The 27,277-nt window shown below is 61.9% G+C and overlaps 1 protein-coding gene across 2 annotated transcripts; it reads left to right on the forward strand.

Moving 5' to 3' along the window:
- The first annotated feature begins 1,859 nt into the window (after positions 1-1,859).
- On the forward strand, positions 1,860-26,191 carry CNNM4 (cyclin and CBS domain divalent metal cation transport mediator 4). Of its 2 annotated transcripts, XM_067540282.1 has the most exons (7): positions 1,860-3,093; positions 15,225-15,368; positions 15,686-15,823; positions 16,925-17,094; positions 17,431-17,530; positions 22,630-22,811; positions 25,514-25,855. In XM_067540282.1, the coding sequence occupies exons 1-7, from the start codon at positions 1,941-1,943 to the stop codon at positions 25,718-25,720; spliced, it is 2,094 nt and encodes a 697-aa protein (XP_067396383.1). In that variant the 5' UTR covers positions 1,860-1,940; the 3' UTR covers positions 25,721-25,855. The 2 variants fall into 2 exon arrangements, with proteins under 2 accessions (XP_067396383.1, XP_067396382.1); XM_067540281.1 differs by lacking the exon at positions 22,630-22,811 and having other exon boundaries at positions 25,514-26,191.
- Positions 26,192-27,277: the final 1,086 nt, after the last annotated feature.

A 27,277-nucleotide genomic window follows, 5' to 3' on the forward strand; every position in this document is an offset into this window, starting at 1 on the left:
TGCTGTCTTAGCCCAGTTCCAAAGTGGGTAATTATATTCTGCCTTTTTACATCCCTCCTGCAGTATATTTGGATACTGAATTTTCCTTCCTACAGCCTGATTCTAACCAGGCGGACTGCCTTCAAATCTCCTTTAAAGGGCCCAGGATTGGGCCCCTGACCTGTTCCTAATGTTGCTGGGAGCTGTTAAACAGCTCAGATGTTCTACCCCAGCGGTAGCCGCATTTCAGGCAGGGTGGGAGTGACCTCTGGGTCTGGTTTGGGTAACAGTTTGCAGAGCAGTCTGGAATCCTGCCGGGATGGACGTACACTCTAGAAATGCAAGATATTTATAGAGCGCCTGACATGCCAGCATTACCCTTCGGCAGGGTGCCAGGTGCACTCTGATGCCACAATAGCAAGAGCTTCCCGCATGCTGTTTGGAGGACAATCGCCTCTGTTGTGATGTGTCTGTTACAAAACCCACCACAAAGAATAGGGGCAGGGGGAAATAGATGGAAAGGACAGATAAGAGTTACAGTATCAACTCCCTGTGTGCTGATCACTACCAATGACCTCCAGAGGAGTTGGGGGGGAATGACGGGGGGGGGGGGAGGTAGCTTTTATTGGACCAACTTCTGCTGGTGAGAGCAGAGACAAGCTTTGGAAGCACACAGAGCTCTCACCCCCCAGCCTTGTCTGTCTAATGTCCTGGGACCCACACGGCTACACCCGCTCTGCACACAATGACCTGGGGGGGGGGCCATCGCAGCAACTGGGGATCATCTCCCCCCGTGGCGAGGCCCAGCAAGGATAACAACCTGCTACTCAGCGCAGCTCAGAGCCGCTCCCTTTGCACGGGTTCAATGCCTGCGTTGGAGGCTTGCCCGAAGGGGGCCACGCACACGCAGCAATCTGCGCTGAGGCGCTCCACACACCCCCCCGCCCCGACTCCATCAATTTGTTCTTGGGGCGGATGCCAGGGGCACTCGAAGAGGATCGAAGGCTGCAGGCCGCCGGGGGCCGGCCCCTTCCTGTGCTCACCCACCCCGGCTTTGATGGCAAATTGTAAACACATGAATAAATGAAGGGAAACAGGAGCTAGGAGAGGAAAATTCCAGCGGGCAGGAGGGTGCCAGCGCTGAGCTGGGGGGGGGTCCCTGCCTGCCCCTAGAGACAGACACCTTGGCCCCCACAGGGGCCTCGCCCCCAGCTTCGCTGTGGGACAGCACCCGACACTGGGCGGGCCTAGGCATGGCTGGACTGAGGTTAGAGGGATCCCCCAGACTGCCTGCACCCCTCCCTATAGACCCCCCGACTCACCCTCACCCCTGCACCCCTCCCTATAGACCCCCCGACTCACCCCCACCCCTCCCTATAGACCCCCCCGACTCACCCCCCACCGCTGCACCCCTCCCCGACCCCTGACTCACTCCCCGTCCCTGCCCCCCTCCCTATAGATCCCCACCCCTGCGCCCCGCACGACTCACTCCCCCCCCCCCCCCCCCCGTCTCGACTACGGCGCCTCCTTAAGCCGCCGCGGGGGGCGTGGCCTGGCGAGGGAGGGGGCGTGCCCGTGCCGGGCGGGGCGTGCCCCCGCGCGGCGCCTGACGTGCGCCCCCCCCCCCGCCCCAGCCCGGCAGCAGCGGCGCGGCGGCCCGAGTGGGAGGAGGCGGGCAGGGCTGGGCCGGGCAGGGCCGGGCGGGCGGTTAGCGGCGGCGGCAGCGGAAGATGGCGCCGGGCGCGGCGGCGGGGGCGCTGCTGGGGCTGGGGCTCGCGCTCGCGCTCCCCCTGGCGGCCGGGCTGGCGACGCCCGAGCCCGACATCAGCGGCGGCAGCCCCCTGATCGTGGGCATGCGGCTGGAGGGCAGCAGCAAGCCGGCCCCGGCCGGCCCGGACCCGCGGGGCGTCATCCAGGTGACGGAGGGCAGCCGGGTGCAGCTGCGGCTCTTCGGGCTGGGCATGGGCCCGCGCACCGGCGAGCTGGTGGCCTTCGCCGAGCTGGGGGCCAACGGCAGCGCCGGGGCCAACGCCAGCTGCCCCCGGCACTCCCCGGACCTGGTGGTGGAGCCCCGGCTGGACGAGGCCCGCCAGACCTCCGGGGTGCTGCACGTCCGGGTGCAGCCGCTGCGCAAGCACGAGCAGGCCAAGGAGTACGTGCTGTGCACCCGGCGCGGCCCCGGCCAGCCCTGGCTGCGCCACGAGGGGCGGGACGGCCGCATCCTGGTGCTGGAGGAGAAGAAGTCGCTGCTGCCCCTCTGGCTGCAGGTCATCCTGCTGCTGGGCCTGCTGGTGCTCTCCGGCATGTTCAGCGGCCTCAACCTGGGCCTGATGGCCCTGGACCCCATGGAGCTGCGCATCGTGCAGAACTGCGGCACGGAGAAGGAGAAGCGCTACGCCCGCAAGATCGAGCCCATCCGCCGGAAGGGCAACTACCTGCTCTGCTCCCTGCTGCTGGGCAACGTGCTGGTCAACACCACCCTGACCATCCTGCTGGACGACCTCATCGGCTCCGGCCTGGGCGCCGTCGTGGCCTCCACCGTCGGCATCGTCATCTTCGGGGAGATCGTGCCGCAGGCCCTCTGCTCCCGGCACGGCCTGGCCGTGGGGGCCAACACCATCACCATCACCAAGTTCTTCATGCTGGTCACCTTCCCCCTCTCCTTTCCCGTCAGCAAGCTCCTGGACTGCATCCTGGGCCAGGAGATCGGGACGGTCTACAACCGCGAGAAGCTGGTGGAGATGCTGAAGGTGACGGAGCCCTACAACGACCTGGTGAAGGAGGAACTCAACATGATCCAGGGAGCGCTGGAGCTCAGGACTAAGACGGTGGAGGACGTCATGACCCCGCTCCACGACTGCTTCATGATCAACAGCGACGCCGTCCTGGACTTCAACACCATGTCGGAGATCATGGAGAGCGGCTACACCCGCATCCCCGTCTACGAGGAGGAGCGCTCCAACATCGTGGACATCCTCTACGTCAAGGACCTGGCCTTCGTGGATCCGGACGACTGCACCACCCTCAAGACCATCACCAAGTTCTACAACCACCCGGTCCATTTCGTCTTCCACGACACCAAGCTGGACGCCATGCTGGAGGAGTTCAAAAAGGGTAAGCCAGCCCGGGCTGGGGTCTGCTCGCTTCTCGGATGCGGTGGGGCTGGGCTGGAGAGCTAGGGCCCGGGGGGGGTGTGACCTCTGCCAGGCTGAGGCGTCTCCTCCCAACGGGAGGTGGTGGAATCCCGATCCCTTGGGCTGTTTTGAACTAGACTAGACCAAACATTTGCCAAACCAGCCGCCGGGGCTCAATCCTGAGCCGGGCCCCGTGGAGACCTGTCCACCCCCAGCTCCTGCGGCATGCACCCCGCTGCAGTGCAGGGGGGACGTGATGCATTCCACCCCATCGTGCAGTTGCAAGGATATTTAAAACTGAGCTTTGCGGGGCAGAGAGAGACTTTTATTTACATCGCGATGAGGCAAGCTCTGTTCAGCGCAGAACTTTAGCGGTAGCTTGTCCGCTAAAAAGACTGGGTCAGCCCCAGAGGCCGGTTAATGGGCCCTGCTGGATCGTTTAGGCCCCAGATGGAGGTTTGGGTCTAAAAAGTTTTCCAAAACCTAATATTTACATAAAATAGGATATCTGCACCCAGCCTTTGTTTGGGGTTTGGTTGGTAGCTGGCTCTAACCACGTCCCCGTGTTTGCAACCCAAACACTGCGGGACCAGCTAAGATAGAGAACCCTGAAAGTGAAAGCGATGTAGGTGTAAGAAGGAAATTGAGGAATCCGGTTTAGTTGTCCCAGTGGAATGAAATTCAGAAAGTAAACAAAGCCGTGGGGCGGGCGGGGGGGGGGGGGCGTTGTGGGTTTGAGGGTCAGTTTAGTTTTTTTATCAGCTCGGGTGGTGTTAACACAGGGAAGGGAACGTCTCTACTCGAATACGGGATTTTTCCCGTCTCTTTCATTCAGAGCTTTGCTCATTTGTGGCTGAGCGCTCGCCGTTTCCTTTACGCAGAAAGGCCAGCTAGCGTGCGGTTGTGCGGGGGGATCCCCGTGTGTTTGGGGAGGTGTTATTGTGTAGCTCGCGTTATTGTGGAAAGCAGAAAGCCAAAGGAAGGAACGGCTTGTACGCCCGTCCTCCGCCCACAGCGGCAGCGCTTATAGCTTCCTCACGTGGGTCGCTCGCTAACCCCGGTGTATGTGGGGCAGGAGCTGACCCCGCCAGCCATGCAGTGACAGGGACGGTTACAGGGCTTTGATATCCAGCTTAGCGGGGAGAGACGCAAACAACGAGGAAGCGCAGGCTGCTGTTCTCTGATCTCTTCCCAGTCCAGCAGCACTTGCCGGACGCCCTGGGCCTGAGTCTTCTCTGACACTGATTTGACACCAGGGTCGCTCTTACCGGAATTGGGCCCCATGGAGCAGAATTGGGCGTGGCTACAGAGTCCAGCTCTGGACCCGAGTCAGGGCAAAGTGATGCGAGTCTGGTGGCCTGTGTGAAAGGGGGGCGGGGGGAGAAGTGTCGCACTCCAGTTCCCGATGGACAGGCGTCCACACCACCAGCACCAGCTGGTCCCCCTGGGGGGAAGCCAGAGCAGAGAGCCCAAGATCAGCGCAGGCCGTGGAGACTGATGTCCCTTCTTGCCCGTGGGTCAGTTGCTGGGTGATACTTGCGTCGGGGGCAAGGAGATATTGGGTCATTTCACTGAGATCCCGGACTGGCTGTGGGCCGGCTCCCAGCTGTGTGTGGGGACCGGGTCCCAGCGCCGTTTGCTTCTCTTGGACCTTTCCTGGCCAGGGGAATCCCACTCCGTTTGGGGCTTGTTGGCTTTGATCTGGGTTTGTTCTGCAGTGTGCACGCTTTGTCCCCGCTCTGACCCCACAGCCGGCCAGCGGGGCTGGGACAGGCAATGCTGCCACGCCTGCAGGTCCCAGCTTCCCAACCTCTTTGGCTCGAGGGCCACCAGTATCATTTTTACAACCGGTCTATCGGCTCTGTAAAAATGTAGTGACGCACACACCACGAACATTGCCATGCTACTGTGCTCATTTTTACACTCACTATTTTACACCGACAAACGACTCACAGTAAGATCCTCCTTCACTGTCATGGCTGGCACCTTTTTATGTCCCCCCCGCCATCTCCCTGCCTTCTCCATCACCACCCCCGTTCTTGTGGCACTGATCCACCCCCCGTTACATCTCACTGCCGCTCCATCTTTATATTGATTGTGCATCTGCCCCATCCGCCTCCGAGCGCTGCAGCTCTTCGCCCCCCGTCTGTGACGCTTATCTGGTCATCACGGTATGCGAGCGTCTCGCAGTCTTCGATGCGCTTATCTCTGCAATGCCCCTGAGGCAGGGCCGTGCGGTTCTCCTCTTTTACGGCGCCCACGGAGACTAAGTGACTTGCCAAGGTCACGCAGGGAGTCTGTGGCAGAGCAGGGAATTGAACTGGGTCTCCCAAACTCCAGCCTACCTAGGCCAAGTATTTGTTCTCTGCACATTCAGTTCTGTCTTCTGTTCTGTGTGGTTTCCCAGCCCAGCCTGTCCTTCTCCCATTCCCACACCGCTCTATGTGCCTTCAGAAAAGAGATCTTGTCGTTTTCACTTTGCTGCTGGCGCCTGGGGCAGAGCAGCAAAGCCCAGGGCTGGGGCTCGGGTGCTTTTCTGGCTCATGCCGGGCTGCTTTTGGCTCTGCCTGAGCCTGTGCCCTGAAGCATGAGACTTTGTTTCTCTTGCACCTTCGGGTGTAGCTCAGATCGCTGTGAATCAGCCTTGCAAAATCAGCAGGGGCCCGTGGGGAAAAACCAGCGTGCACCGGTAAACATTTGGAAATAACATTGCAAATTGCTCCTCGCCTGTCCAGATCCTTCTCCTGGGTCAAGCAGGAAAGTGGGTGTTCACAGAGCGTCTGTAAATACAATTTACTCCTCTGACACCATCGTAAAGTCGGGCAGGAGCATTTCCTTTCACCTCATGAGGCAGTGAGTTCCACAGGCCCCGTCGGTGCTGGCATGGGGAGGGGCACAATAGATCACTTTGAAACTTCTTGACTTTCCAGTTCATCAGCTGCCCCCTGCTCTCACCTCTTGGTGCTAATGGCATTGTGGCATCTTCCATCCTATTGCTTTTTTCCCAAGCCTGCAAGGTTATTTCCTTCTCCCCTCCACCCCCCGGTTCACCGAGGGGAAAGCAAGCACAGTGGGGGGCAGCCAGCACCCGGCAGGGGAGAGCCAAGAACTGACGAACAAGGGGCCAGATTTCCGCTCCCTTTTAGGCACTGAAATCAATCACCGGGTTTTCAATACTTCCGTTGAAAAGCCGTCCCGACATGCCACTTTGAGAGTGGAGCCCGTCTGTCTGTCCCATCCACGCCCTCGGTCTGCCGGCCGGTCGATCTGTCCTTTGATGCTGCTGCCCCTCGCTGTCACATTTGGGTGCCTGCCGCATCAAATCAGTGTGGCAGCGGAGTTCAGCCAGGCCCCCGTTGTGGGGGTGAAGTCTTTGGAAACCTGGCCCCCAAAGGGAGGAGAAAGGAGGCTGCCCCAGGGGTGGTCCCTTTCCCCTCTGGATAGCTGCCGAGGGTGGATTCAGATGCAAATCTCTCTCTCCCACTCCTTACGGCCCAGATTCCCCGAAGCACATAAATCCCCGTGGGTTCAGTGGGGTTTCAGCGTGTGCCCCCTAGGAGATGAACCGGCCCACGATAAAGGATCTGTCTTGTTTGTGTTGATTTCTTCCAGGAGCAAGGTCACGTCATGGACCACCATCCAAGAGAGCAGAGAGGCGTGGTTCCCTGGCCTATCTGGGCCCGTCCTTGGGCGGGTTTTAAAGACAAGGATGTCATTGTAATCTGCCCCATGCTGGCTTCTATTCCCTTTGAGTAGGAAGCACATTCTGTAAATGCCCGGGCTGCTTCCACGTAACGCGTTGCCCATCACTGGAGTGCGGGGCGGGCTGACGTAGTCCCAAAGGGTTTATTGCGGTCTGGGTGGTCTAGGGAAGCCAGGCCAGCCCCAGGTGTGTTCTGCTTGTCCCGCCGCATATTTTACAGGGCAAAATCTCTTCCGTACTTCATTGGCACTGCTCTTCCTCGCCTTCGCGTGTCGAGCCGGGCTCCCCGAACGGCGTGAGTGCAACTGTCCGGACCTCCCTGGGAAGGAGAAATTGGAGCTGGTACGATTCTGAAACCTATAAAATGAGCTTTTCCTAATGTCAGAATATTGTGATTTTAGCTACAGCTGAACCCCGTGTGCTGCTGAACCGGGGAGTTCTTCGCTTCACCTTGTCAGAAAACACCCAGCTCTGAGCTCGCGGGTTCGTAAGATGCTGGCTCTTTAATCTGTCCCTGGCCTACCACTGAATGTCGCCCAGATCAGTGTCAGTGTGGGTGGAAAGGTTACGACAAACGGACAGAAGTGGTGGGCTGGAGGCAGAAATACCAGGGGAAATTCTTTGGCCTGGGCTACGTGGGAGGTCAGATCGGACCAGAATTAATGGGTTCTAGGACCAGCGTGATCATCTGAATGGGCCCTCCTGGCCGTACGAGTCTGTGCGGGGCCGCGGGAGAAGGGAGTCTTTCGGAGGTGGTGTCTTACCTGAGTTGAAAACCAGCGGCCTCCTGCGAGTTGCTGGGCGGGTGGATGCGGCTGGCACGGTGTTTCCCAGTGGAAGGCTGGCAAGGATTGGTGATGTGCAGAGAACTGGCTAATCACACAGTGATGGTGATAGCAACCAACCTGACTCCAAAGCCACTGGAGTCACTGAGCGTCTTTCCACTGACCTCCGTGGGCGTTGGGCCGGCCCTGCTTCACAGCAGCCGTGTTGCATGGAGAGACAGCAAGACTGCACTGCCTACTTCCTGGATGTTGCTTCCCAGGCCTGGGGACTGTTATATGGGGAAAGGAGGTGGCAGCTGGGGGCGCGGGAGGGGAGCAGGGAGGTGCCCAGCAGACGATCCATCTCTCCAGATGCGCGGCGCACGACGAGACGGTGCGAGAAGATCTGGGAGTGCAGGTGAGACAGGCCAAAGCATCACACAGCAGCCAGAGGGGCATGCGGCTTCCCGGGGGTGTAAATTACACCCTGATTCAACCTGCCTTGGAGTGATCGACTCCAGGAGCTCCATCTATTCAGCTTAACAAGAGACGGTAAAGAGGTGACGTGAACCCAGCCTGTCAGCCCCTGCGTGGGAAACAAATATTGAATGCTGGGCTCTTCAGTCTAGCAGGGAAAGATCTAACACGACCTAGTGGGTGGAGGTTGGAGCTAGACAAATTCAGACTGGAAAGAAGGCGTACATTTTTGACAGTGGGAGTAACTAACCCCCGGCACAACTTTACCAAGGGATCAAGACTGGATGTTTTTCGAAAAGAGCTGCTTGAAGTTCTCTGGCTTGTGTTATACAGGAGGGCCAGTGCTTAGTTTGTCCTGGTTTGGCCGTTCACAGGCCCGGCACCTCTGAGTTTGCTGCATCAGTTATGAATGCAAAAGAAATGGCTTGAGCCCCGGCTCCTTTGTCATTAGAAATGAAGCGCGGAGGAGGTGAGATCAGAACGGTCCTGGAATCTGTAGTCTGTGAGCCTAGGGTGTTGCCTGGAGAAAGGTGCGTGATCTCGGGGTCCTGGCTAGGGCGGAAAGATGGAATTAAGCAAAGGAGTCTGAGAAAGCTTCCTGCCAGCGAGGCCTGTCAGACTTTCAAATCATCTCCCCGAGGGGTTTGATGGATGATGGCTTCCTTGGGGTGTTTAAACCTTGACTCGCCAAAGCGTTGGAGAACTGATCTTGCAGTGTCTCCTGGGGCCCGGCTAGATGGGATCCAAAGGGGCCGTTCCCACCTCGGATCCGTGCGAGAGGCGGGAGCCAGCAGCCGTGAGGGTGTTGACAGGCATCCCAGCCCACACGGGCTCAGTGACTCTGTGACGTTCAGGTGGGGTGCTTGGATTCTGATCCCTGGCGCTCTCTGCTATCAGGATCAGGGGTCCCAGGTCCTTAGCGATGAAAGACACGTCCCAGACTGTCGGCTGGGGACGCTGCCTCCAGATCTGGTGCCCCCGTTCTCCCCAGGCCAATTGACGAGCGTGCAGAGAAGATCCACGAAAAGGATTCGAGGGCTGGAGAGCAGGCCTGACGCCGAGGCTGGAGCTCAGTGTTTAAGGACCTCAGTGGGGAAAAATACAGGGCACCAAAGGACGTTTTAATCTAGCGAGGAAAGACAGAGCAAGATCCAGTGGCTTGAGGCTGAAGACAGACAAATTCGAATTAGAAACAAGGCACAGCTCGTTGACGCTGGCTCCCAGAGCAGTGGTGGATTCACGTCCCGCCCGGCTGCCGTCCGGGAAGATGTTTGTACCCAGACCCAGGTCGCCGGGCGCAGAGCAGGGGCAGCGGGGTGACGTTCCCTGGCCCGTGCCGGACACGGGTCAGGCTGGACCATCCGATGGGCCCTTCCGCCCTTAAGGTCTGTGAATCTCGTGTTTGGAGCTGAGCGCCCCCAGCGCCTGTCGGCAAAGGTCCGGGTGGAGCCCTGGGGGTGTGGGCACGGCCGTGGCAGGGTGTGGGTGATGGCCAGGGAGCTGTGTGTTACTCGTCCTCGTGGCAGCGGGCAGTGGAGGAGGTTCTGGCAGGGCTGGGGACGGTGGATGGGTGGCGGGAAGTAACGTACGCTCTCTGGATTTCCTTAGCACCAGCTTCCCTGCGCTAGGTGCTGCGCGGACAGACGGGGAGCTCACCGTGTGCGGTTGGTGCTCGTAACCCCATGGCCTTTGAGAGCCGAGCGCTTCTCAAACCGCCCCCGTGCTGGCGAGGGGCCAGGTCGGAGTTTGTCGCGCCTTCCGGGTGGAGAAACGGAGACAGACGGCGACGTGCCGGAGTCGGTGGCGGAGCGGGGCTGCCTGCTCTAACCACTAGACCACACTGTGGCCACGTCAGCAGCCCTAATTCACTTTAGGACTCCTGTATGGACGTGAGCCTAGCGCGCGCTCGCCGTCCCCCGGATGGGGCGCAGGGGCAGGGGGTGCAGAGCCCAGAGGCTGGGACTGGCCAGTTTGCCTGTGTCAATTGACACCGGCTCTCGGGAGCTCGGCGTGGCCCGCGGGCAGAGGTGGGTCCTCTCCTCACCTTGCCCGGGCGCACACGCGCTGCCTGCCGGTGCCAGGACAGGGCTTGGCTCTATCCGTGGCGTCCGTCCCTGGGACTCCTCCGTGCCCGAAGCAGGGCCCCCTTCGTCCGGGCGCTGATGGGGCTGGTAAAGCGCGAGGGAGCCTGTCCCGGGACCGAGGGGGGCCGGGCGAAGGCGGCTGAGGAAACCCCAGCGAGTTGCTGCCGCGTGGGTCCCAACTCCCTGGTTTGTCGTGTGTGTTACAGCCCGAGGGGCCCCCATGTCGCTTGTATCCCGCAGGCTCATTGCATCCCTCCCGCTCACCTCCATCAATCCCTAGCTGCTTCCCTCCTGCCTTGCAACGCTCCCCAATTCCCCCCACCTGGGGCTCTGTGTGCCTCCATCCCCCCGTCCCGAAACCTGGGTCCCCCTTCCCGCTTACGCCCCCCACACCCCTCCCGCCCGCTGTGATTTGTCCGAGAGCGAAGTCACTGGGTGTCAGCGTGAGGATGGACTGTTGTTTGATGTTTGTTGCCTGGGCCCCATGTTTGATCAGACACGACTGCGGGGGGGGGGGCTGTGGCCGTGCTAATAAGCTGGCGGGGGCTCTGTGTGGCCCCCTGTCGGATGGGCTGATTTCTCCCCCCGGAAGGTGCCCGGAAATCGTGGGATCAGTGGGCTGTTGTGTTGTGTTGTGTTACAGACAGAGGAGCAATGCAGCTGGGAACCAAGCCTGGCGGCTCGGCGGGGTGGGGGTTTTCCCTGCTCTGAGCGAAGCGAAGGGTTGTGTCTCCATGTCCATTCGTGTTGCTCAGGGCTGAGAGTTGTTTTCCCATCGGGTGGGCGTGTGCTTGCTCGGAGCATGCACCCATCGCCCTGCAGGCAGGAGTGAGTTTGTGCAACGTGAGAGGCGGGTCCCTGTCAAAGCCAGGCTGCGGGGCGAGCTGCCGCCATTGAGTGGTGGAGGGAGGGCCGAGTTTGGTATACGGACCACTGCTGGGCCATATTTGTATGGGGGCAGCGTGGCTTGGTGGGTAGAGCGCCGGACTGGAACTCGGGAGAGCCGGGTGGTGTTCCTGGCTCTGCTCCCGGCCGCTCCCTGGGCCTCGTTTTCCTGTCTGGGAGAACCAGACTGATGTGCTTTGGGTGGGATCCCTGGGGGCCGAGGGCTAGGAGGACGCCTAGGACCGTCACCGGGTGCTCTCGGAAGGGCCTGTTGGCACAGGGGGCCCGCGTGGCCCTGGGCGGCTGGGTTTGGGGGGGATCCATCTGTTTCCCTCTCTCCGGGCTGGGTGCGTTGCTCCTTGCCGGGGCTGCTGGGCGTGGGTTCAGCGGGGAAGGCGGGATGGGCGGAGGCCGTGCAGACCCAGGCAGGTGAGGGAGGGCGTAGCCCGAGCTGTGCAAATGCAAACACACTCCCAAGGCCGTCCGCCGGCGGGAAAGAACCGCCTGACCCTGGTTTATGATTTTCTCTTTGCCCCGCAGCAGCTTTTCCAGGTTGGCAGGCTATACGGGTGCGGCAGGGCCAGCCAGCACCGTCCCTGCTCCCTCGGGGGGCAGGGGCCGCGGGAGGGGCAGCCTGGGGTGGGGGAAGGAAGGTCAGGAAGTGAAAGGGGAGCTCAGGAAGAAAGCCAGCTGTGTGGCTCTGGCAAGTGGAGTCCCAGGTCCCCCTCCTGACTCATCAGGTGACCTTCGTGCCTCAGCGTCCCCGTGCCCCGGCAGGATAAGGTGCTGTCTGTATGCTGGGGAATACGTGGAATTTCAGCCTCCGTTATGGTGTCCGTAAAGTGTCTCCATGCAAACGTGCGACCTGCCTGTCCCGTCTGTGCCCGCTGGAGCACGTGGCCTGGGGATCCTGCGTCCCACCGTGCTCTCAGGGCAGCCCGTTGGCAAGACCTGTTGGGTCACCTGCTCGGAGTCTTGGGCTCAGGGCTTAATTTGTCAGGAAAGAAGTGCTGGGGCTCAAACAACTTTTTTCCCTTTCCTGACTGACGCGGCAAGCCCAGAGGTGCTGGGGGGCAGGGGCGCCGGGGCCCAGCCCTGGTGCGAATTGAGCACTGCTTCGGCTGGGCGTGGAGGGCGCGAGTTCAGATCCCGCTGCTGAGCCGGGTTGGGGCAGCCTGGCTCCACGGCGTGGCACTCAGGTCAAGTTTCTGGTTGAATTTGGCTCCGTCTTTCAAGTGGACCCACACCAGCCTGGCCTGAGATCTGGATGCGGCGGGGGGGGCCGCACAACGCCCCTTCTGGGACAGGCAGGAAAAGCCAGGCCGGGCCCCACAGAGACGTCTGCGCACCTCGAGACGTCTGCGTGGTCCGTGGGGAGAGAGGGGCTGGTCCTGGGGATCTGGGGCTGGGCAGGACCCAGGAGACCTGGGCTTCTTCTAGGTTCACGGGCCGGGCTGGCTGGGTAAATTCAGCCCTGCCTCGAGGTGCTGAAAGTGGATCTGGGCAGGGGGTGCGTTTGGGGGGGCAGAGGCCCAGAGCTGTGCTGGGGGGCTCTGGTGACCAGAGAAGAGTGAATGGTGCCATGTGTGTGCAGGGTTGGGGGCAGACACCAAGGGGACGTGGGAAAAGAGACGTGGGGGACGACAAAGCTGGGTCTGTGTGGAGAACACCGCCCCCCCCTGGAGTCAGCCTGGTGCATCATGGGGCCCGTATCGCACCCCCATGCTGACCGTCCCTGTCCCCTGCCAGCCGCTGTGCTGGGTGTGGTGCCTGACCCCTGCCAGGGGTGGGGGCAGCGGAGTCGGGCGGGGTGATGGCCTGGTGGGCAGCCCCTCGCCCGTTCGGTTCCCGCAGTTGGTGCGTTCGTGGCTTGTTTCCCTTGTAACAAGCCGCGGGCGCAGGGTTTCCGGAGGCGGGTGATGAACCCGAGGCCACGGGGGATTTTCTCTCTCCCCGTCCTGACTAACAGACCCGCTCTGGCCCAGTCCCTGGCTGTGGTCCCTGCAGGCCGTTCTCCGGCCCGGCTCCGCGGGGGTCAGGCTGGGTGATCTCAGGGCGCTCGCCTGGCCGTGACAGCCGGGAAGACTGGAGCCGAGAGGCGTTCTCACAGCCTGCGCCTCCTGGCCGGATGGACGTAAAGTGGCCTTCACCTGCCCCGTCTGGCTAGGCTGCCCCAGAGCACCCGAGCCCCCGGCTTTTCTTGGTATGAGGCGCTGCGGGAGGCTGTGGCCATGTTGATGTTGGCTTGGCCGTCCGGCGGCCGCGGTGACTCCCTCTCCGCGTGCCCTGAGCCAGAACCTGCCGGGCTCTGGAAACAATCAAAGACCCGATGTTCTTTCGCTGCCGTGGCTGGATTTCATTTCCTAAGGGGATCCTGGCGGCCGGCGCGTTCGTGCGGGCGGAGGTGGCGGGCTATTAATAGAATGGGCGTTAGCCACAACCGAGGATTCAATCACGCTAGCTGGGAACCCAGCGAGGCGAGTGGGACGCGCCGAGCGTCTGCACGGCCACACGAAGAGGGAGCGCTGCGGGATCCCTGCCTCCAGCATAGCCGGGGGCTGGTGGAAGTCGAGGGCCCGTCTGCCCGGTGCTGGCACAGTTGCTGTCCGCGGGCCCCGGGAAATGAATCGCTGATGCTGGGCAATGTTTCCGTGGCACCTTCAGCCGTAGATCCTAACCCGTTCTCTAGGCGCCGCGCTGAGGGCTTCTCTCCCCAGCCCGGCCTGCTGGAATGAGTCAGGGCAGCCGGCGGAAGAGGGCGGGATAATTGTCCCGTTCACGCCACGAGGGGGGCGTTGGGAACTCGCCTGGACTCGGGTTCGTGCCCCGAGGCTTGCAGAACATGCCCTGGGCAGGAGTGGGCAGGGTGCCCGGGCCTGCCTGCATGGGGAAGGGCCTTGGGGTAAAGGAGAGTGGGGCTTTGACATCAGTGGGGCAGGCGGCAGGTCTTGTCCAAAGGTCTCAGGGCTTGGTTTCCCTTTTACACAAAGGCCCCTTGATGCTGGCCCCCCTTGGGATTTCGCGAGGGCCTCGGTGTACGTCAGTGCCCCAGCGGTCTGCAGAGCTGGTGGAGGGGTGCCGTGATGGGCGCTGTGCATGGCACGCACCGGGCACGCCTGGCTGCCTCAGCCCGGCCCTGCCAGCCGGCTAAATGCTGCCCGGGGAACATGGGGGGACCTGGCTTTTCTGGATCTCGTTTACGGTGAGAGGCGCCTGGCCAACAGGCGTCCCGTGGGGCTGCCCGGGGAGAAGAGCACCCCCCGCCCTGCCCCCTGCAACACAACGCCCCTTGGTGCCGTGCTGGGGCATGGGGGTCACGCTGCCTGGGGAGGAGAGCGCCCCCCGGCTGTGCCCCCTCCTTGCCCCCAGCAGCAGGTTTGTGGGGGTTTTTGGCTGACCTCTCGGTGAACGCTGCCCCGGGCCCCGTGTACCACAGCCCGTGTGATGTCGATCCATTTGCCTTCAGTGCACAGGGCGGTCCTGGGAGACGGGGGTTTCTGTAGGGTTTTGTTTGGGGCTCATCACGTCCAACCTTGCCCAGGAAACCCCCAGGTACCACTGCCTCTGCCCTTCCTTTCTCCCCTTCCTTCACCCTGATGCCCACCCATCTCCCGGAGCAGTCAGCTGTTACAGAAAGCCAGCCATGTGTGCCCCCCCAGGGCGGAGCAGTCGCTGCGGGGGGCAGAGCCGAGATACCGAAAGTCAGGAAGTCGATGTCCCGTGTTAGCCAGGGGTGAGGGCTGTGGGGTGGGGCAGGACTGCCCGGCCTTCCTGGGGCGGGCTGGGGGGATCCACTGAGCACGCAGCCCCCGGCCCACTGCTCTGATCTGCTGGGGCCTGTGGATTGTCCGGTGACACAGATCAGGTCCGAGTCCTGGTTTAATGCCTTCCTGAAACCGCTCCTGATCGGAGCCTGCTTCTGCCAGGGCGCGGCCGGGCACACGGCACGACAGGGCAGACAGATGCTGCTCGCTGGTCTGGGCTGGGCTGAATTAGATGCTGCTGGGATTTGTCCGTCGGGATCAGCCCGTCGGAGCCGTCTAAGTGCGACGCGGCCGCTGGCTGGGCTCCCCCGGGACTCAGGGGGGGCCGCACGGTGGGGCGGGCTGGGCCGGCTGGATGGTGCCCAGAGGCTGTGCCCGTCCCCCAGCTGCACTCGGCCCGCAGGGTGTGACCAGTGTCTTCCCCCCCCCCGCAGGTAAATCACACCTGGCCATCGTGCAGAAGGTGAACAACGAGGGGGAGGGTGACCCCTTCTACGAGGTGCTGGGCCTGGTGACGCTGGAGGACGTCATCGAGGAGATCATCAAGTCGGAGATCCTGGACGAGTCGGACATGTACAGTTAGGTGCCCCCCTGCCCTGCCGGTGTCACCCCCAGATTGGCAGCACGGGGGAGCCTCCTTTGGCACCCGTTGGGTACTTGGGGAGCAGCAGCCGGTCTCGTGCTGCCAGGAGGGTGGAGGGCAGGGCTCTGCTGCAGCCCCCGTGGTCCCGGCGCCCCCGAGGCTGCCCGTCCTCCCCACGGGCGCCGTTTGCTCTGGGCCCCGAGCTCTGACTGCCCCAGTCCCGGGGCTGGGAACTGCCAGGGGACTCCGGGCGGGATCCGGGGCCTTTCACTGCAGGGCACCCCCTTAATGCCCCCCCACTTCCGCCCCCAGCTGACAACCGCACCAAGAAGCGGGTGGCCAACCAGAAGAACAAGCGGGATTTCTCCGCCTTCAAGGACCCGGACAACGAGCTGAAGGTGAAGATCTCGCCCCAGCTGCTCCTGGCCGCTCACCGCTTCCTCGCCACAGGTGAGCCTCCGGGGCGCCACGCCAGGAACGGCCAGCGCCTGCAGGGCTCGTGGGTGGGCGAGGAGTTGTGGAGAGGGCAGCTGGGGCAGATCCGGTCACTGGCACCCACGTGTCTGGAGACAGGCTTCTCTTACCCATATAGCGCCCGTGGCGAGGGCACTGGGAGGGGACGTGCAGGGCACCCGCGGCCTCTTGGTACCCAGGGATCCACCCACGGCCTCTCCGAGGGAGCCCTGGGGAAGGGGGATGGCTGGGGGGGGGCTGGCCTCACGCCCGCAGTCACCAGGGGGCTGACATGCCCCGGCAGTGCCGGGCACGGTGCCCGCCCTGCCACGGGGGGAGACGCGATCCTGACCTGGTCTGCAGGTGCCCCTTTTCTAGGCAGACAAACCCCCGTGGCCGCTCTCCTGCGGCGCACAGCGCCTGAGCGTCCCGGAGCCTCCAGGAACGGCCTGGGTTCAACCCTCCTCATCGCCCCGAGAGACAGACATAGACAGATGGGGAAACCGAGGCGCGGAGCCCCACCCAGAGGGATTCAGCAAGTTAGTGGCAGAACCAGGAACTGAAACTGGGTCTCCAATGGCTAGCCCCTGCCCCGACCACTAGACCCCGCTCCCCTGCCAGAGCGAGGAGGAGAACCCAGGAGTCCTGGCTGCCCCCCAGATCGGCTCAGCCTGGCGCCACGTGACAAAATGCAAACCTGCTGCCGTGGTGCCAAGTTGGGGGCGGCCTGGAGCTGGCTCCCCCGGGCATGGCAGGGCGTGTCCTGGGCCCAGGGGCCTTTCCTGTCTCGGGGTGTCTGTGATTCGCAGGTAACGGGGAATCTGTTCCACACCGCTTCGCTTCTTCCAGGCAGGCCTGAGACTCCTTTCCCGCTGCCTGGTGCTTGTCCCACCAGGCAGGTTTTCTAGGCGCCAGGGCTGCCCGTGTTTCCCTTCCCTCTTCCACGCTGGCTGCCTGGCCACATGCTCCACACCAGAGGTGGCTGCATGGAGCTGGCTTGGGATCGGATCCCCGGCTTGGCTCAGCCCTGGGGGGCACCTGGTTCTGTGGGCGCGCCGGAGCCAGGGCTGGTGTCTGACCCGCCTGTCCTCTCCCCAGAGGTGACGCTCTTCACCCCGACCCTCGTCTCCGAGAAGATCCTGCTGCGGTTGCTCAAGTACCCGGACGTCATCCACGAGCTGAGGTTTGACGAGGAGAACAAGAAATCGCCCCAGCACTTCCTGTACCAGAGGAACAAGCCGGCTGACTACTTCATCCTCATCCTGCAGGTGCCGCCCGGGGCGGGGGGCCAGGGCCCGACATGCCTGCCTGGGGAGGGGGGCACTGCAGAGACACCCCCCTCACCCCCCGCCAGCCATTCGGGGAGGTTGTAGGAATCATCTGTTCTCCCAGAGTCCCCCTGCCCTGACCCTGCCCGTCCCAGGGATCCCCAGGGCTCCAGGGCCATCGCCTGGCTGGCATTTCCTCCCCCACCCCTCAGCTCCTCTGGGGCCCCCCAGCACCCCGAGTCTCTCCCTGCTCCCCTCCCCTCTGGGCTGCAGTCGCCCGCCAGCACCGTCTCCCCACGGCTGGGCCCGGGCGGCTGACGCGTCTCTGCCTTGCAGGGGAAGGTGGAGGTGGAGGCCGGCAAGGAGAACATGAAGTTTGAGACCGGAGCCTTCTCCTACTACGGCGTGATGGCGCTCAGCCCGCCCCCCCCGACAGGTGAGCTGCAGCCCTGCCCCGGCTGGGGCCCGGGCGGGATGAACCGGGCCAGGGGCTGGGAAACCTGCATCTTCGGGGGCTGCGCTTCCTGCCAGGGAGTGACTGGGGGCAGCCGCCCCCTGGGCATGACCAGCTGCCCGCAGAGGGGACGGGGGCTGATGGCATCAAGTAGGGCCAGGTGGACTTCATGTCAGCTGCCCCCTGTTCTGCCGGTGCCCCTCACTCCCCACCCACAGCCCCCTGGTACCCCACCCCTGGGCTCCCCTTTCCCCCCCTCACTCCCGACTCACAGCCCACTGCCATCCCAGCTCTGTTGATGCCCCATTGGTCCCAATGTGCCCCGCTGCCCCTGCTGTCTCAGCCTTGTGGGCTCACCACAGGGTCCCGCAATATGGGGTAAAAGGTCTGATGGCCGTGCCGCTGGCTCCCTCTAGTGGTTGGTTTGGGAACTGCAGCCCGTCACCGGCAGTCGGATATCGTTCCATAGGCCACACGTCTGTTAGTAGCCACGCTTCTTCCAGCCAGGCCCACGGAGGCTCCTGCCTCGCTGCGCCCTGCAGCCTCGCTCGGCGATTTCTCCCAGCCGCGTCCGTTCGGCCCGCACCTGCCTGCCAGCCAGTCTCAGCGCCGCGCCGGCCGTGCCCCCAGCTCCTTCTCTGCCGCCTGGGCTGGGCACATGTCCCGTTGAGATTTCCCAGCTCGGCCCTCGGTTCTGATTCTCTTCGTCAGTCGCAGCTGCTCTTAGCGTCAGTCTGGTCGGCCGGTGAGCAGCCGTCGCTTTAGCTTCCGGAGTCGGAAAACTGCTGTAAACCAGAAATGTCCAAAGAACCGAGGATTGTTCTCCCTGGGCATTGCACTTAAATAGACGCTAGTTTGTGTCTTTGCTTGGCCGGGCGGTTGTGCCCGGATCTCTCGGCTCAGGTGTGTCTGTCGTGCCGGGAGGCGACCCCGCTCGGCCACGGGCGCTCCCAGAGCAGCCGCTGCCTCGGGGAATCGCACACAACTTCCGCTTGGTGCTGAAATCCAAACCCAGAAAACGCAGGGAGGCAAAGCTTCATCTCGCTGCCCCCGGCTTCCGAGCCAGGCCCCGGGACCCCCCGTTCCTTGGTCTGCCGCCTCCACAGCACCAGGGCTGCTCATTGCCAGGGCGTTGGAGAGGAAGACACAAAACTCCTTTCGTAAGTCCTCCAAGAGCTGTCCCCGAGGCTCACCAGCCAGAGAATCTACCTCTAGAAAGCCAAGGCCGTCGGTGTCTGGCCCCATCCGCTCTCCAGTCGCGTTACTCCCGTGGCCGCTGGTTCTTCAGGGACCCACAGCACCGCTAACCCAAAGGACAGCACAGCCTGGGGCCCGGAGAGATCATCTGGCCCGTTAGCTGGCTGTGTCTGAGATGCCCAGTTCTCTGATGGCGTGAAGTTTGCGCGGTGCCGACGGCTTCTCCTCCGGTCTCTCCAGGTGCCGTTCCAGAGCGAGCTGGGGGAAGCGGACTCTGATGGATGCCTTGCCTTGGCGTCTCACATATCAGTTCAGGTTCCCCCCCTCGCTCCTAGAGAGACCCCCGGTGAGGGATAACTACTCGTGGCACAAGATTGCAGCCAGTGTCTTGCTGATCTGAGCACCCAGGAGTGCTGCCGCCTCCGGGCCACGTTGGGACGCTTGGGCGGCCAATTGCCAACAATTTTCCCGGGCTTTGAGCATCACCTGCCACAGAGAAAAGCAACCTGCCTCCCCTGCTCCCCCGAGGAGACCTGCCCCTCCAGAGGAATCCTTCGAGGAGCAGGAGCTAATCAATGAAGAGGTCTCTGCTACAGCCAATGTCTCCGTCCCTGGCGGATGATTTTAAGCACTTCCAAGATCTTTCCACATGAAGAACCTCCTCGTGAGCTGCTCCGTTCGCCCTCCTCTGCCCGCATTGCTTTGCCTGTCAACAGAGCCCTCCTGGGCCCTGCCGAGATGGTCTCCGAGTTTTCATCATCTCACCCCTCCCCTAACGCCTGGGCAGTGGCCGCAGTTACTGACCGTGGAAGGTGGCGCCAGGCTAAAACCACGCTACAGCAGAAAGACCATAAGCGTCTAGACCTGCTGGGCAGGAAATGCTATTTCCCGGCCTCCTCGCAGTTTAGACTCGCCAGTTACCAGGCGCTCCTGGCGAAATACGGTCACGTGAGCTGCACCAATCCCAGCGCTGGGGCCGAGCGCCGACCGGCAGAGCCCCGGGGGCAATTCCAGGCCAGCGCTCGCCGGAACGTCTCGACAAGCCTCCCTCGACGACACCAACGCTGCTGCCCGTCGGATCGCTACGGCCGAGTTGTGAGAACGGCCCCCGGCGCCCACCCTCCACATCGCCAAGGTGCAGGGCCTGCCTTCTGTTTGGTCAGCGCGGACAAATCTCCGCGAACGTTGTCTTGGTATCTGCACACTCACCTACTAGAGAGCGCCCGCAAGTCCCGGGCGGCTCAGAGATCCTGCCCTGCGCGGTTCCTCACCCCCGGAGGCCGCGTGAACCGCGCCAGACGAGATAGAGAATTCAAAGAGGGAAACCGCCCGCTTCTCAGCCTCCCGCCTCGCACCTGGCCACCTCCAAGCCGCAGTTTTGACGGGTGGGTCGAGGGCCTGAATTACCGTCCTCATCAGCTGCTCCAGTCCACCTGCCTTCACCACGCCACTCGGGAGTCGATCGTTACGGACAAGTGGATGTTGGAGACTTATCGCCACAGGACACGCCATCCACAACCCCCCCTTCAGGGACCCCTCTCACGAGGGCAGCAAGAAGTACTTCCAAGCCTAAACTTCCTGATGGCCAGTTTATGTCCATTAGTTCTTGTGTCCACACTGGCACTGACCTTAAATAACGCCTCTCCCTCCCTGGATTTATCCCTCTGATGGATTTCCACAGAGCAATCAGATCTCCCCTCAGCCGTCCCTCGGTCAGGCTAAACAAGCCAAGCTCTGTGAGTCTCCTCTCATAAGGCAGGTTTTCCATGCCTCGCATCATCCTAGCAGCCCTTCTCTGCACCTCTTCCAGTTTGAATTCACCTTTCTTAAACACGGGGAACCAGAACTGCACACACTATTCCAGATGGGGTCTCCCCAGCGCCTTGTATAACGGTGCTAACACCTCCCTAGCTCTGCTGGAAATACCTCGCCTGATGCACCCTAAGATTGCATTGGTCTTTTTCACGGCCACATCACATTGGCGGCTCATAGTCATCCTGCGATCGCCGATACGCCCAGCTCCTTCTCCTTTCTCAGTGTTGTTTAAGGACAAAGTCATGCTGTTCCCACCCCGCCAAAAATATTTTTACCTACATTTTCTTCCAAGTTCCATATCAACCAACCATCCACCCCAACCACGTCTAGATCACCGGAGGGACTGCAGTACCGCACCCTGGATGGCAGGAGAGCCCTGGCCTCCTGTCTGGACAGGACAAAGCGTTTCAGAGAGAGCCAGGAGTGGTTTGTCTCACTAGCCGCTGGGCACCAGTGAGACAGGCTGCATCCCTGAGCGCTGAGCACGGCCGCTCTCCCAGCCCAGCCGGCGTGAGCGCCGCAGGGAGGGAATCAGATCTGAGCCAGCCGGGGGAGCGCGCTCCAGGCTTGGCTCCTGCCGACCGCTTTCCTTCGGCAGCCGTTCGCGGCGAGCGCGTCCCCCCCACTGCTCGGTCGCCCTGGCCCCGCTGGCAACACGCTGCTTTGAGACCAGACGTGGGAAGGACTCGGCTCCGCCCCGCCGGGCGCGTCGCGCTTCCCTCCTGCGGCCACATCGGCTCCCCTTCCAGCCGACGCACGCGATGAGCGACGTGCTGCTACGCTGGGTGCACCCGCGGGTACCCGCCTCCCCCCATTCCTTGCCCCGCCTGGAGCAGGGCCCTGCCTTTGTCATCGCCCCTCCACGCCCAGCAGCCCCCAAGCGATTGGTCCAAGAGCCCCACGGAGGAGGGGTCGGGTCGGGGCCGTGTTGTGGTGCCTACAGCGTTTCCTTTCGCTCTGGAGCCAGCGGAGATGTTTGTTCCTCTCTCCGGGGGGGTTTTGTTGATGCTCTCCTCCCTCTCCATGTCTCTGCCCTGTCCTCTGTGTGCCCCCCCCCAGCCCCCTGTTGTGTGCCAGGTAACCGAAGCCAATGCACGGCGTGCTAGACCTGTGCGAGCCTGGCTTGGAGACGTGTGTTGTCCCCCGCGCCCGCACAGACACGGCCCCTGTCCATATCCCCACCTATCCCCTCCCACTGGGGTCACTGAGGGAACCAGGGGGCGCTTGTGACTCATCCCGATCCCCTACAGCCTTCCCACGCCTGGGATTCCCTCCCTGGGGGCACCCGCAGCCAGGTCCCCCAGGCAGGTGGGCCCCGGCGGAGGCTGGTTTGCAGTGAACGTTGTGCAGCAGACAAGGTTTGGGCGTGGGCAGGGTTAGGGCAAGGCTGGGGGGAGCTGGGAGGGGAGAGTGCTGCCGCTTGCCCCGACTCCGCGGCGCCCCCCGGGCGGAGCTGTTGCAGGGGCCAGGTTGGCGTCTCTCCAGGGTGGCCAAAGCCTGGGTGAGATTTGTCCCTTGGGGTTCCCGAGGCCCCCTGCGAGGCCAGAAACGGCCCCTCCCTCTGACCCGCTCCCCGCCCTGGGACTGGGCTGCTCCCTGCAGCCTCGCCTGGCATTTGCGCTAGATCCGGGACTGGGGAACAAGGCAATGCCAGGCCACTTGCATTTACTGTAGGTCCTACATGTAAACAAATGCATAGGGTGTTCTAGGCCGTGGGCAGGGGGAGGAATTGGTGGGGGGAGTCTCAGCATGGCTCTGGGGCAGTGGGAGGGGGTCTGAGATCAGAGCCTCAGTCACATGCCTGGGGCTCAGCTGGCCCAGTCCTCGCCTCCCGTGGTGCAGCGAGCTGGGGGGGTCTCAGCCCAGTTCCCAGCTGCGGTCTCTGAGTGAGCACAGGGTGGCGCTGCTTCTCCGTCCTGGCTGCTGCCTGCTGAGAGCCGGCTCCACCTCACCAGGGCATCAAGGGGCCAGGGACTGACCGGACTGAAGCTGCCCTCAGCCGGCGGGGGCCCTTTGTGCGCGAGGCAGGAGTGGGATCCCCAGCTCACCCTGCCCGTGTCTCCCCGCAGAGCTGCGCTCCCCGACGCACGTGGGCAGCCTGAACCGGTCGGCCTCGCTCTGCTATCACGAGCGCTCGGACTCCATCTCCTCCCCGCTCGGCGGCAGCAGCAACCAGCTGAACGTGAGCGGCAGCCCCCAGTACATCTGCGACTTCAGCGTCCGCGCCCTCACGGACCTGCAGTTCGTCAAGGTGAGGCCACTTGTGTGGCGCTGCGCACGGGGGGGGGGTCAGGAGGGTGCCGGCGATCTCAGGGCGCATTCGGGAAGATCCTGGCCTCTTTGAACACCCCCCAGCACCGGCTGGATGCTGGCATCTCTTTCGTCTCGTGTAGCATTGCTGTGCGCTGTTCAGCATTTTCCGCGCCCCACCCCAGAGGTGGCTGCAGTCCAGTGTTGGGCCGTGACCATAGATGAGGGGTTCTGTAAAGCGATTGGGTCCCCCCGATGAAATGTGTTTTATGCAGGCAAATTACAGTGCGCTGTGTTTATAAGAATTACTGATTTATGAATCAACCACGCAGAGCGCCCCAAATCACTGGGGCAAGCAGATGTCTGTCCTGACCATCCCAAAGCACTCCGCTTGTACGAATCAAGCGATCCGCTTGTACGGATCATTTCGGGGCCAACCGATTCCATGTAATGCGATACTCAGCCAAGAGCAGCGCCATGTAATAAGCCAACACAGCTGGTTTGGATTCGGATTTGATCACGTCTCGTGCAGCTCCGAAATCGGGCTTTCCACAGCCTCCATCGTCTACGATTCTCAGAGACAGGGAGAAAAAGCAGCATGCGAAACAAAGGAGCCAAAGAAAAATGCAGTCAGGTCAAGGCAGCACATACAAAGCAGATCAGAAATGCCCGAGAAAGAAATGCCCCCATGTGGACTGCTGGTGACGCAGAAAGCAGAACTGACGGTGGCCCTTGGCGTTCCTGACTTCAAGGCCATCACAGTGCTTTAAAAAATGAGAGGGGATTGTTTTTGAGACGGTGCAGGGAGAAGTCAAAGCCAGAGACGTTGGGTCTGGTGAAGAATGTCTAGGAAACGAGTGGGTGGAAATGAAACGTGACTTTGCGGAAGAAGAAAGCAGATGAAAGTGGAATTTATTTTTGGTGGCACGCTCGCCTTTTAACCAGACAAGACGGCTGATGAAAGAATTACTGCACTGTTCGTCTGTTCCAGGACGGGCAAGGAAAAGGACCTTTTTTCATCATCGGGAAAAGTCAAAACCCAAGGTGTTTTAAAAATGCGAGGCATCTTCCAGTCCACTGTGCTGCCAGTGCATCTGCCTGGATGACGGGGTGTCTGTTCAGTGAGCGGTGAAGGCCTGGGGTCAAAAGATGGGCCAGGAAAAGAGAAAGATTTTGCTATTTGTGGAAAATTGCCCAGCCCACGTGATGAAAGGTGTAGCACTGAGGAATATCCTCCCAAAGAACACAACGGCTATCCTTCAGCCGTGTGACCAGGGGATTAGCAGAGCTGCCAAGGCATACTTTCCCGGGCACATGGCTTGCACGGTTTTGCGCCCCACTGACGGCGAGAACAACAAAGCCAGTGCTGTGAAAATTGCCAGGAAGATCAGTCTTTTTGCTGCCGCTCTGTTGCTCGCAAAGGCCTCGTCTGACGTCGATGTGTCGGCAATCCGGAATTGCTGGGGAAAAAGAGGCCTGCTCATAGCGGCCACGAAGGAAGCAACTGTGTTGAGCCGCCAAGAGAACTCAACGCGCGTGGATTTGACGAGTGGATAGACCTCGATGGCGACGCTTTTGTTACGCCACCTGCCTCTGCTGAGCGAATCGGAGACCAATTTGAAGTGAAACTCCAAAGCGATGCAGAGGCAGAACGAAGGATGTGACAAAGACTTTGACAAAGGGCCTGTTGGAGGGGGGCTTCAGCGATTGTAACCTCCTACATCGCCGTGAAAAGGAGATGAACAATGATGCGGCTCGTGCCGTGATCCAGGGGTCGCCGGACAAGTTTGTACTCAAACAGTGACTGTGCCAGCCGCGCCTCTCCGGTGAGAGATGGCGATGCTCCAGAATAAATGGTAATGGAGTCGGGACTGTTAATCAGGCTGTTTTGTTGTTTGACGTTTACATAAAAGTCAGCGTTAGATTTGTTGCAGTGGGAGAGATTTTTAAAACTTGGATCTTTGGCTCTTTACCTGAGGAGGTTTGTAGCGCTGCTGACTTCCACTTGGTGTGAAGTTGTCCCAGTCCGCACAGCATTAATGCAGGAATTGCCTTCAGTAAAAGCACCGGCTAAATGACGGGGCAATGATAACGTGTCGCCCAGGTGGAAGTCGGCACGTTTTGTTCCATGCTGAATACGTTTGAAGTCTAATGAATGGAGTTACGGGGAATGAGACGTTTCTCAATCGAGAAAACAAAAAAAAGCCGGCTGTTTAAAATGTAACGGTCCATTTCATCCATTCTTTGCAATTCCGCTTGTAAGAATCAAATTGCCCAGGATGTGATTCTTATCAAAGGAGTGCACTATATTATCATACTTGTAGGGGGGGAGGGGCTGGAGCATGGCATGCTGGGATCTGTAGTCTCCGGTCAAGGTGGGGGGGGGGAGGAGATGGAGCATGGCACACTGGGATCTGTAGTCTCTGGTCGGGGGTGGGGGAGGGAAGGGGATGGAGCATAGCATGCTGGGATCTGTAGTCTCTGGTCGGGGGGAGGAGAGGGGCTGGAGCATGGCATGCTGGGATCTGTAGTCTCTAGTCAAGGTGGGGGGAGGGGATGGAGCATGGCATGCTGGGATCTGTAGTCTCTAGTCAAGGTGGGGGGAGGGGATGGAGCATGGCATGCTGGGATCTGTAGTTTGGTGCTGCTCTTCGAGATGACGTCTGGCCGGCTGACCATGTCTGCCCCTCTCCCCCGCTGCAGATCACACGCCAGCAGTACCAGAACGGCCTGATGGCCTCGCGCCTGGACAGCTGCCCTCAGTCTCCGGACAGCGGCGCCCCCAAAATGGACACCAGCTTGACGGAAAAGGTGGAGCCCTCGGTGGCCGACGAGACCACCAGCCTCCTGAACGAGAGGAACTGCCTGCCCTGCCGGAGCAACCACAGCCCCCACGAGAACGCCATCTGACCTGGCCCCAGGGCGCTTCAGACCATGCGAGGGGGGAGGCACGGCCGCTTTCCCCACGCCCAGCTAGTTTTCTCTCTAGAGATCCTCCCTTTATGAGATGCTCTGATCTCCCGGGGCAGCCCCCAGCTGCCGCCGACAGCGAGGATACAGGTTCGTGGCACTGTGGCCACGCCGGGATGGAAAAGGGAATCCGCCCCCGCCAAGGGCCGTGGCCCTGCTGGATCCCAGCCCGAATGTGGACGAGGCCAGGTTTGATGGGGCGGGGAGGGGCGCTCCGCAGAGGATTTATAAAGGGAGCCCGTTTGCTGCTGTTTCTAAACTGGCTTTTTATTTAAATGAATAAAGACGGAGGCGCAAGGACGCGCTCTCAAACCCCGGGCCGGGCTGGGAATGCCCCCACCGGGGCCAGCCACGTTCACCCGCTTCTGTCTCGCCGCGCGACCCCTCAGCATGGCCCCTACGCTCCCCCCAGCATGGCCGTGATCCACGCCACCCTCTACCGCCCCCGTTCCAGCAGCAAACCCGTCCCACGGCCACGCAGCCCGGGAAGGGGCCAGCCGTTGGCCCGGGCGGCAGCTGCCGGATATAGGAGCCGCCGGCCCAGCTCAGGGAGGTTTGATGTATCGTAGGTGTCTTCTTTTGTTGTTGTTGTTGCCGCGGGTTGGGAGTTAGCGCATCGGGGTGTCCGTTCGGAGCAGCCAGCGCAGGAACCAGCCAAGATCAGGGTGGTTGGAGCCCATCCAGCCCGGGCACTGGTCGTGCATCGGGGCGGCTGGTACGTCTCCGCCCGTCGGTGCCCGGCTCTCCTCCGTGTCCTGTCCAGGGTCCAGCTGGGGCTGGCGGACCAGGCTGCAGGAGCACATCTCATTTCACATCTCCCAGCTGGATGTGGTGCTGCTGAGTGTGGGGGGGGGGCTCTGGGGCTGGGGGCGGGCTGGGATTCCACGTCATCCAGCAGACACAGTGCGGGTCGCGTGGTGAGCGCGGGTGTGCACGGGGCTGGGTGGGAGAGGAGGGGCCGGCCCGTGTGAAGGGGGGGGTCAATGAACAGCCCCCTCCGGCCACCACGGCTTGTGATGGGCCCCTTGGTTTTGTCCCCGCTGGGCCAGATCCGGCTCCCGCTTGCTCTGGATTCGCTGCGTCGGCGAGGCGCTCTGCACGCGCCCGCGGGACCGGCTCCGGCTCCGGCTCCTCCGGCGGCTGGCTGCACGCTGCTCGGAAAGCCAGCCGGGCTTCTCCGCCCGCCTGGCCACGAGAGACAAAGGGACCTCGTGTGTGCCAGCGCAACTCACCAGCCGAGCCCATTTCCACCGGTGTAACAGAGAGCAGAGGGGCCGGCGCGACTGCCAGGGAGACGGCCGAGACCTACGCGGTTTAGCTTGGCCCAGGCAGTGCTGGGGCCTCCGTCTGTCTGTCCCCAAGGCCGCTGTCTGGGCCAGGGGAGAGCCGTGGGCTGGGGACGCTGGGCGGGTGAGGAATGGGCAGGGAGTGGCCGCCTGTGGGGTGCTGCCCTCGAGAGCTCGTTTATGCTCCCAGGCAAGCTCTGAGCAGGGACCG

This window comes from Emydura macquarii, unplaced genomic scaffold, assembly GCF_026122565.2.
Source record: "Emydura macquarii macquarii isolate MOO-44397 ecotype Brisbane River unplaced genomic scaffold, CSIRO-AGI_Emac_v2 contig_573, whole genome shotgun sequence".
NCBI classification, from domain to species: Eukaryota; Metazoa; Chordata; order Testudines; family Chelidae; genus Emydura; species Emydura macquarii.

Bases quoted from the DNA above. Each gene is read 5' to 3' on its own strand.
- CNNM4 (XM_067540281.1), top strand. From the start codon at position 1,941: ATGGGCCCGCGCACCGGCGAGCTGGTGGCCTTCGCCGAGCTGGGGGCC. The intron at 3,094-15,224 runs GTAAGCCAGCCC...CCCCCCCCGCAG, and splicing joins GCTGGAGGAGTTCAAAAAGG to GTAAATCACACCTGGCCATC. The intron at 17,095-17,430 runs GTGCCGCCCGGG...TCTGCCTTGCAG, and splicing joins ACTTCATCCTCATCCTGCAG to GGGAAGGTGGAGGTGGAGGC.